The sequence below is a fragment of the Porites lutea genome, chromosome 11 (assembly GCF_958299795.1).
Source record: "Porites lutea chromosome 11, jaPorLute2.1, whole genome shotgun sequence".
Classification (NCBI taxonomy): Eukaryota; Metazoa; Cnidaria; class Anthozoa; order Scleractinia; family Poritidae; genus Porites; species Porites lutea.
Window position 1 is genome coordinate 18,935,009 of NC_133211.1, and position 10,000 is coordinate 18,945,008.

At 38.9% G+C, this 10,000-nt stretch overlaps 1 protein-coding gene across 2 annotated transcripts in view; it reads right to left on the reverse strand.

Moving 5' to 3' along the window:
* LOC140952188 (acid-sensing ion channel 2-like) overlaps nt 1-5,649 on the reverse strand; it is a 7,707-nt gene extending 2,058 nt beyond the window's left edge. Inside the window, exons 1-5 of one of the 2 annotated variants that reach the window (XM_073401610.1) lie at nt 5,509-5,591; nt 3,224-3,796; nt 2,273-2,524; nt 1,466-1,619; nt 1,037-1,102 (exon numbers count right to left, since the gene is read on the reverse strand). In XM_073401610.1, the coding sequence (XP_073257711.1) occupies nt 1,037-1,102; nt 1,466-1,619; nt 2,273-2,524; nt 3,224-3,739 (988 nt within the window). In that variant the 5' untranslated portion in view covers nt 3,740-3,796; nt 5,509-5,591. Of the gene's footprint in view, nt 1-1,036; nt 1,103-1,465; nt 1,620-2,272; nt 2,525-3,223; nt 3,797-4,780 lie in introns of both variants that reach the window. The other variant, XM_073401609.1, reaches the window with a different exon arrangement.
* Nucleotides 5,650-10,000: the final 4,351 nt, after the last annotated feature.

The following is a 10,000-nucleotide window of genomic DNA, read 5'->3' on the forward strand; positions in this document are numbered from 1 at the left end:
TTTTCCATCAGGTCGTCGATTTTTTAACGCATATCAAGACTGAATCGTTTTGGGTGGAAGCGCGCGATGCCAGGGAGCTGAGCATCGCAATTACGATGACGACGACGGAGATGAGAACATAAAAACGCAATAGATTTAAAAGGCACTGCAAAGCCTCTGAGCGTCCATCATACTGTTTGCATACTGGGGAAATATCCCTTCAATTTACGTATCTTTTTGCATGTGCTTAAAATTTACATATGAATGATGTCAGCAATTATGACGTCAAATTTTGCCAATTTGATGTCAACATATACACCAAATCCATTGGCTTAATATTTCAAACTCTCAAGCCAAGTTTAGTACAGAAATGACAAAAAATGCAAAAGATACGTAAATTGAAACGAAAACGATCGATGTTTCCCATGGCAAGTGTGTCGATAGATTTCTTCGCTGTCTTCACACAACTAACCGGCTTCAGCCTTATATGATCGTCGCTGATCATCGTTTCATCAATACGCGATCTTCGCATTTCCTCGAAAATACCCATAGATAGTCTCATGCATTTATATTCCGCTTTTTGCAAGTCAATCGAAGGAGTATTCCGAACTATTCTTTTTATTCCTCTTCTAGAACTAACACATCATGCAACTGAACGCACCTATAGTGACCCCATCTGACCATTTACCACTTTTGGAGACCGATGGCTACAATGAATGCAAATGACGTCGAATAACTATAAGTCACCGGCGATGCATTCGGCAACATGCAATAAAATATGTAGTTACATTCAGTGTCCTCTAATTAATGATGGAAACTCGTTTGAATATCTTTTATACTTCCGCGGCCATTACAGGCTCCTTCCTGCCATGGCACATTTCGTCAAAAATGATGTCAGTTAAAATCACGCCATTTGTTACATAGTCATTTTTTATCTTTGTTTTTCAAGGCAAAAAAAAAATCATGAAATATGTTTCTTAAAGCAGCAGAGGCAGTTAGACAGCTCTAAGTTAACGAAAACCCTTTTCTGATCTTAAGAGTTTTTTTTTCAACCTACCAGTATTGGGTAGTATACAATCTCTTATGTCTTGGGCGGTGCATATCTTTGAGGGACTGAACGTTTCTAAAAAAGATAAGAAAAACATCTAGATTATTTTTAAAACTATAACGGCCTAAATGGGAAAAAAATTAGGAGATTAAGGCCTCCTCTATATGTATCCGGATATTTAATAAAAGGGGGATCGTTTTCTCCGTTTTAATTTCGAAATAAGTATATCTAATTAAACTACTCAGAGTTTATACGTACACCAGTTTCAGACCGTTTGGGCTATAAATCCGAGAGTACGGACAGCAAACTCTTTTACATAGAGGCAAGTCAAAGATATGTTTCAGATCTTTAACAAATAGGACTATATAGCGCTAACAAAAACAAAACAAAAGTTTGAAAATTATTCTACCTCGTTTGCTTTCAGACTGTATCTATTACCTCCAAGCAGCATGGTTGGGAGGCTGCAGTTACATATTTCCATCAGTTTTTTTTCACCGCATTCCCTTAGGCACCGACTTGAGGAGTAGATATTTGAAGTAATCAATTTTCTTGTGCCACATGGAGGGCGGTAGGGTGGTTTGAGGGCGATATACTGTCATAACAGGACAAGGAATTGAAAGTTAGATTAGATATTCGCTTAAAGCACATAAAGACCCAATACTCGCTGATTAAAAATGGTACCGCGGGCTCATTATTACGGGGTTTAGGAAACAAACTTGCGACAAACAACACACGTGGAAATGGATGTGCAATTAATTATAGACCATCCCCTCATTCATGTATCTAGAGGTTTAAGCTTGGGTTGAGAAAATACAGCGATTTGTATGAAGTTGTCCAGTCATGTCTTATACTCGCGAATATACGCTTCCCTCCCCCTCCCTCTCCCTTTCTCTGCACTGATTCTTCAGGGTGATCGTGATGTATGAACGGACGACTTCTCCTGACAGCAAAAAGGATGAATTAAACAACTGATAAAAAATAGTCCCGCTTTAATTGTCGGACGATTACTCTTCGACGGTTTGTCGTGTGTGTATATCGTGGAGTAAATTAGGATAAACTCTAATCTGCACACTTAGGCCTTGGAAATATTTTGACTGAATAATAATGAAACAATTATTAAATTCGGCTATTGTAGAAAATGAAGAAATCTGCAGAACTCGGAAGATGGTGTCAACCTCAGCAGACCTGTACAATTCTTCATATCATACTAATTCTCAAAATATAATCTAACCAATAACCAGGCACCTTGTTTCGTTTTATCCTGATATTTGTGTTGTAGCCCGGTGTGAGGTCAATGCCTAAGTTTTCCACCTGTGGCCACTCATACTGCTCGTGAAGTACAAGCTTGATGCCAGTTGCATCGTAGCTAAAGGGGCCATAATATTCTTCGGGTTGCACATCTAGTATGAGACTCAAAGCCTGACTTATTCCCACAGCAGTGGCGTTTACTAAGGGATGGCCTGTTTGACCTGAGTTGAACGTGTAACATAGACCTCGCTGTCGGTGGAGAACCAAGTGAAACACGATTACGTTAGTAAATTTAGTACTGGGGACCGTTTGTTTAGGAACTGTTTAAATGGCAGTGACCACAGCTATTAATTTTCCAAGGATTAACAACTGAGGCGGGGAATTTTGCACGGGATGTAGTGCAGCACAAAGTTTCTAGACGTGACTGCACAAATGTCTGAACTCTGCCCGACCACAGTTTGAAGCTGCCCTAAATACAGTGGAAGCATTTTTAAAGGATCCCTAACAAGTAGTATAGACTGTTCAGCTTGTGACCGCTTAAGAAATAAAACCTTGTTTGAACACTCGCTAGCTTAAAGGTGAATGAACGATTTCCAGTGGATATTGTCGGTAAGGAACTATACTGGTTTAACTCATAACACAAACAGGGACCAGCAATATATTATAAATGACCAGCTTTCCTCTGAGGAATTACTTGCAGAGTTCCTCAATGCTCTATTCTAGGGCCACTTTTGTTTCTAATGTATATTAACGACCTGCCTGCCTGACATTCTAACATTAACCACTCCATGCATAAATGTGAATGGTATTCAAAACTTCGGCTTCCTTTATATCAGCGATGCTCAGAGTCACAGAAACTCTAAAAAACAGGACGTAAGCGTGCGGACAAAACAACACATGCATAAGAATATGCAAAATAATGAAGCCCATATGTACACTGGCACTTACAAGGAGGGTAGCGAAGGAAGTAAAATTCTCCGGTCCACATCTCTGGCCTCTCCACGAGCAACGTTTCATCATGACCGTCAGATTATGTCCTGCTTCTTTCGCAACTTCAAGTATGTTAAATGAAGAATTGATGTGACGCGATACATATTTGAGATTGTCAATGTCGTCCAGGTATTCCTGTGCGTCGGTCCCAAGTATTTTGCTCTTCAGAAGCATGTTTTGATTGCAAATAGTAACCGCTGGGAAAAGAAAACTTTTTGAGTACTCAATGTCTTTTGTTACAAGGCTTTCGTGGCTTTGGAGCTTAAGGTAGCAATACTTGAGCTGAAAAGCTAAAATTAGCATACATGCGACCATTAAAATAATCCACAAAATACGACGCACTGTGGATGAGGATTCAAAGAGGAAATGCAAGCCATGTAGCGTTGTGTACGATCCAAAGTTCTTGATCAGCTTTTGTACTTCCGTTTCTTGAGTCGCATTGCTATTATCATGATGCGAAGATGATGTTTCCATACTGGCTTTGTGTAAAAACGATTCTGGAGTGGAAAACTACTTTAGATAAACTTAGCCCTGAAAAAAAAAAGTTTTTGATGAGATAAGTTAGTAGTCTTGCAATGCCTTTACTAAAATCAAAAACAAAAGATCTCGCGGATCAATAAATTATAGCCTGAGTGGTTGAAAACCTTCGTAAGGTCAGCATTTAAGGAAAAGTTAAATAAAGGGCTTGGTTAAGCCTGGCAAGTCCTGGTTAATTACCAACCATATTCGTGGTAAGTAAAATTAGTCTGGTGATGCCTAAATAATCTGGTGTTTTATCATTGAGTGAAGGAGAGAAAAGTGCATGCGCACCTGTTGGGAAAGATGAATTATATACTTGCAGAAAATTTCCGCTGCGTATTTGAGTGATTTTTAATCCCTAGGGACTAACTATGGTTCTTGCATTTGTTTGGTTCTCTCCGTTTCGTACCGCTATATGTATAGTTTCATGCCATAATAACTAAAGTCAGTCCGGTTATACGGTAGCAACATGACAGTATCTCACGAAAAAATCCAGGGGATGCTCGCGGCCTTTACTTTTTCCCACCGAAAACGAAGCAGTGATATCGACTGCCAAAACCTTTCATGCCAGAAGGAAATTCAAACAATATCGTAGGTTTTTTTTAGTTTTATTGACAATGCTATTTGGCAAAACCTGACGTATTTCTGCGTGTTGAAAAATCATACCTGAAAAGTATTAAACCATCGCAAAAGAGAGGCGGAGAAGGGAATTTTTCGCAATTTAAGTATTGATAAATTTCGAGAATTGCAGATTTTGCATCTAATTTTTGTGGCAGCTGTATCGTCTATGAAAGATAAGAATTAACCCAAGAAATAATGACTCGTATTTTTAACATATGATATATGTTATAATAATTATTGCGTTTGTGTACAGAAGTAATGATTGTTCGGAGACTTAAAATCGTGCTGTTTAATATCTATACATATTCCACAACAATTAAAGTACGCCGTTTGGTTTGGCTCTAACAGCCTCAACATAAAACAAAATTAACATACCTTGATTATTTAAATCCAACCAATGCTTTCTTTAGGTGCTATTTTTTAATAAGAGTTCGCCGATACGTTTCTTACAGTAACGGAGGCTGTTCCTTAGCGCTCTTTTCCGCACTGTTTGGATTTTGTTTTTCAGTCTCGTTTGACATGTCCACCGATTGAAAGATTTATTGGCAACGAATAGTTACCCATTAAGGTGATGTTACACGAGACGATTCGCAACGACGACTTTTAGAGCAACAAAGCGTTGCAACATTGTTGCGACATTTTTTCGAATACAGTAGTTACGACATAATATGTTCCAACATTGCAACGCTGTGTTGCACCAAAAATTGTCGTTATGAATCGTCCCGTATAACATCACCTTTCAACTACTGCCAACAAATGAGTCCAAAGGCAAGTTCATGATAAAAGTAAACGTCACTAGTCCTTTATTAAGCAGATTTTATACGTACGTATTGGTTAATATGACAGAGTCCCTAAAATATCACGAAATAAATTTCTGAAGTGCACAAGGTAGAAATTTATGACTTCCCCTCTATTTTTAAAGAGTCGTAGTTGCATTACAAAATGTGTCCGAAGTTGTTACCTTTTTAACAGAAAGTCTGGATAGTTTTGCATTTTCATGGGATAAAACCTAGCCCTTTTTTCTTTGCGCATAATTAAAATAATAACAAGAAAATAGCTAACATAATTCTTATGAGTACAATCATTATCGTTTTGTTGCGTACCTGAGTCTCCTTAGCATTCTGTTTCCAGAGACCTTAATTTTCAATGTAGAAAGGTAAAGTTTACTTTACCACCTGCACTGAGCCATATTAAAAAGGCAATTTATTTTATTTTGTTCTATTTTGAAAACAATCGTCATTAAATTTTAAAGAACTTAAGAGGCGGTTAAATTGCACTTAAATCCCCTATCATTAAACGTTTTCTAGAACGCTGTCGGTACACTTAGGAGTGAAAACTATAGAATTCTTCCCTTTATGAATATTTATGACACGTAGGCCTCGATTTCTGAAAACTGCTCACCCGACAGAATAATCCGCTCTCGTCTCGCTCAACCAAAAAATAGCAGTAAAAAGAAAAAGAAAAATGACTCAAAACATAAACAAACATACACATAGCAACACCAGAAGTTTATTCTTAAATTATAAAGATATCTTGGGAGTTTGCGTTGTGATTTAATCATTACAAGTTTGTTGCAACTCATTTTAATTTCAGATTCGAGTTTGTTTATTCATGCCTTCTTACTGTCGGTCGTCAGTCCATTAAGTGTTCTACCTGAAATGTTCTTTTGGAAACTTTATTGGAGCTTTTTTTTTCGAATGGGTGTTCTTTAGGAATCAATACAATTAAGGGCGAGTACGATGACTGTGTGTTTGACATCATATGTAAAAACTAACAATAATGGTCAAGGCCATTTCTATCATAAAAGTTATTAAGCCGTGCAGTAGTACGTGTACTCGTAGTCCTGGTCTACTGTATATCTATTTGCCTTATAATCCCTTTTGCGCTTTTGCGCGCCTTCGAAGGCTTCCCAGGGGACATTCTCGGTCAGTGTATTTTGGTGAGGAGACAGGGAAGAATGGCTGGCAGACAGCGCAAACTCGTTCGGAACAGGTGACACAAAAACTATACAAAATGGCGAAAGGTGGTGCGGATTATAGGGATTAGGTTAGCATTAGATAACATCGAGTGAAGCCAGATTGGACACCTTATGAATTTTACACAACGCATTATTTTCATAATGGAACGAGCCGGGAATGTAGAATGAGGCTAGAATAGCTGAAGAAACCAAAAATGCAGAGCGCAAGTTATGGAGAGAACACAGTAGAGACTTAAGCACTGATCTGCAGTGATAGGGTTAAGCACTGAACTGAAAACGGTTAGCTTTCAAATATTGTAATGCTATGAATGTCGGTTTATTAACCAGATTTAGAACCTTACCGTCTTTGAACTGCGAATTATAAGCGTTACCTGATATGTGTGGCTGGTTCTCATAAGGTTGTCTTTGGAACTTTCCAACGGAATTGACCGGACCTGTTCTGGAAGACAGTCCCAGTTCTCGTCCAAGTTGAAAGTGTGCACAAGTTGAAAGCGCACATAGAGACAAAATAAGAAAGAAGGCGGACACTTTCTTTGTTATAAGCATTATTGAACTTTCAAAATTTTCACTAAAAAAAAACAAAACGAAACAAAAAAAGCGAGACTCAATTTTCTGAGATACACTTATTTACTGGCGAACTAAGCATCATAGCGTGAAACAAGCGTATCGTAAATTGTCAGTGAAATAGGCAAGATATTATCAGACATACTTAACTGAAAATATCGATCAGCAGGTAAGCTTGTTCTTCCCAGTCAGCTTGGATGCTTATAAGTGCTTCATAAAACAACCGTTTTCGAACTTTTTATAATTTGTTCCTCCACACAACAACTTTTGCTGCGGCACTGTGTTGACATTTTTGGTCCTCATTTCCTAAAATGTGACTATTGATAGTGATTAAGTCAGCACTTAGATATTGCAGTAGGAAAGGGTTAGGGTTAGGGTTATTTCACTTTTATATTACACAGTAAAGCTGGACTTAAGTTGTTCTTCATGTAATTTTATTGAAAGAAACAATCTGACTTCATCCGATGTTACCTAATGCTAACCTAGGGATTACAGGGGGCTTGACAGTGTAATGTATTTATGACATTACATGTTAACCGTCATTTCAGTTTAGTCGATAACTCCCTGGAACTTGCGACCAGCGAGAAAAAAAGAATATAGCGCTTAAGTCTAAAAAATAGCGCAAATAACCTCGGAGCAAACAAACGCCTTCGAATCAATGTCTGGTGACTAAATCTTTGTGGATCTCCCCGACTTCGACACCGACAAGAAGTATTCCCTCATTTTCCTCACAGATAATTGAGCGAGCGGAATAAGCGAGCGCGCATGAAAAGTGCCACGTGAGTGGAGAAGCCAGACGCAGAGGAAGGTAGTCTTATGTCTTTCCACGCGGATAGCGACTTCGCTCGCTCTACTTTTAGCTTTCCATTAGGAAAATGACGGACTAGTAACCTTAGTCTATATTTTCCATGTATTATATGGCAAATCACTTTTTGTTACTGAGGTGCGGCTTCATCGGGTAAAGACACACATTCACGTTGCAGATCGTTCGGTAATGCGCCGAACGCGCATTCATACATGTCTTTGATATTTTGCCACATTCAGACAATTGAGCTGCCAGAATTTCGCACATAGAACGAAGTTCGAATGTTAATGAACAGTCGCATTTTAAACAGCCCATTCAGTTCCTCTGTTTTTCACCCTTTGTGCAGTCAAAAGCAAAAAAAGCAAAATTGAAGCATATAATATAATTATTTCATTTGCCCGTTAAGCAACTGTTACATTCACTCTTGCTTCCTGGCAACTTTTTTCCTACAGAAAAAACCCGGATCTACGGCATAAACAGGCTCTTTCATTTTATCTCTTGACCATTTTCATCCAATCCATAATGCACCGTGTCTACCCCCTCCCCCCCCCCCCCCTCCAAATTTTGCATAACTATTGTTCCCAATTAATTTTCTCTATGGCATACAGTCGTACCAAGAGAAATCGGAGATAATGTTATGCAAACTTGGGAGATAAACAAGGTGCGTTATGGTCTCGGCGAAAATGGTGAATCCAGTACAGTTGCAATTTTACTTTAAACTTAACACGAGCAATTTTCTGTCCTTTAATCTCTGCTAGGTGAATCTGGAGTGTACTTCTTTGCTGTGCTCTCCTCGTCGATAAGACCGGCCCGAGTGTCTCCTGACCCCTATAATATTAGAAAACGTGACATCAGAATCAGCCAGCCATTCCAGGGTGTCAGAGGCTGGATACCTCCACATAACAATAAGGATAAAACCGCATGAGCAGACGCCGTTTGAGAAATCTGCTCTTAGCTTGCAAGACAAGTAGGTCGGGTAAGCTAAATCAACAGAGAGGCAAATGGACCATGGCCGTTTCCGAGTTAAAAAATCTCACTTTCAAAACAAGGCTACGTGCAAGATCATTGTGCAGTTGTGAAAAAGAGTCATTTTATTTGCATGAGAATTAAAATCATTTTCAAATCAATAGTTTCGCAATTAGCCTCGCTTTGAAACAGAGGTTCGGGGCAAGTCAGAAAGCATGGTGATTGCCCTAACAAGTCGTCATCGACATGAAACAGGTATATTTGCACGTGCCCTAGCTTAAGTAAACAGAAGATTCCATTCCTCCCGTAGTCGTGAAAGCATAATCATTTTTATCGTAAACTGTCATTGCGAAAAGACTGCCGAGTGATCATCGACTTCTCCGCGTGCGGTGACCACGATGACGCTAAGCTTCGCCCCGTTTAGAGTAAAAAAAAACAGTTCTCGTTCAAAGTTCTTGCAAAGAGATAAACGCTCATGGAAATGTAACGGTCAGAGTTCAAACACGATTCTTTCAAGGCGTTCGCACGATCGTGAGTAGGGCTGTCGGCTTTTTAGAGAGGCCGTTTACGGAGCTTTGAGAGGTAACTGTTTGCTTAACAGTTGATTTTTGAAGAGAAATGTGCCAGATCGACCGACGTAATCTGCAATAGCCATACAATGGGTTGGCTGAAGGGTAAATCAATCACGACTCCTCTCTTTACAATCACCTTGCTTTCTTGACAAATAACTCACCTTTCCTTTCCAATAACATTTCTACGGTTAAAGCCTCCCACACAAACATTCTTTTGGCTGAACGCGGGGCCTTAAATTCCTAAGAACGGCTGCGTCGAAGACTAGCTTAGAGTTATTTTAAACTTTTTTCACATGGCTAAAATTCATGGAAATTGCAACAACACAACTAAAGTACTCAGTAAATGTAATACGATGGATGTCTGTTTATTAACCAGATTTAGAACCTTGCCATCTTTGAACTGCGAATTATAAGCGTTACCTGATATGTGTGGCTGGTTCTCATAAGGTTGTCTTTGGAACTTTCCAACGGAATTGACCGGACCTGTTCTGGAAGACAGTCCCAGTTCTCGTCCAAGTTGAAAGTGTGCACAAGTTGAAAGCGCACATAGAGACAAAATAAGAAAGAAGGCGGACACTTTCTTTGTTATAAGCATTATTGAACTTTCAAAATTTTCACTAAAAAAAAAAACAAAACGAAACAAAAAAAGCGAGACTCAATTTTCTGAGATACACTTATTTACTGGCGAACTAAGCATCATAGCGTGAAAT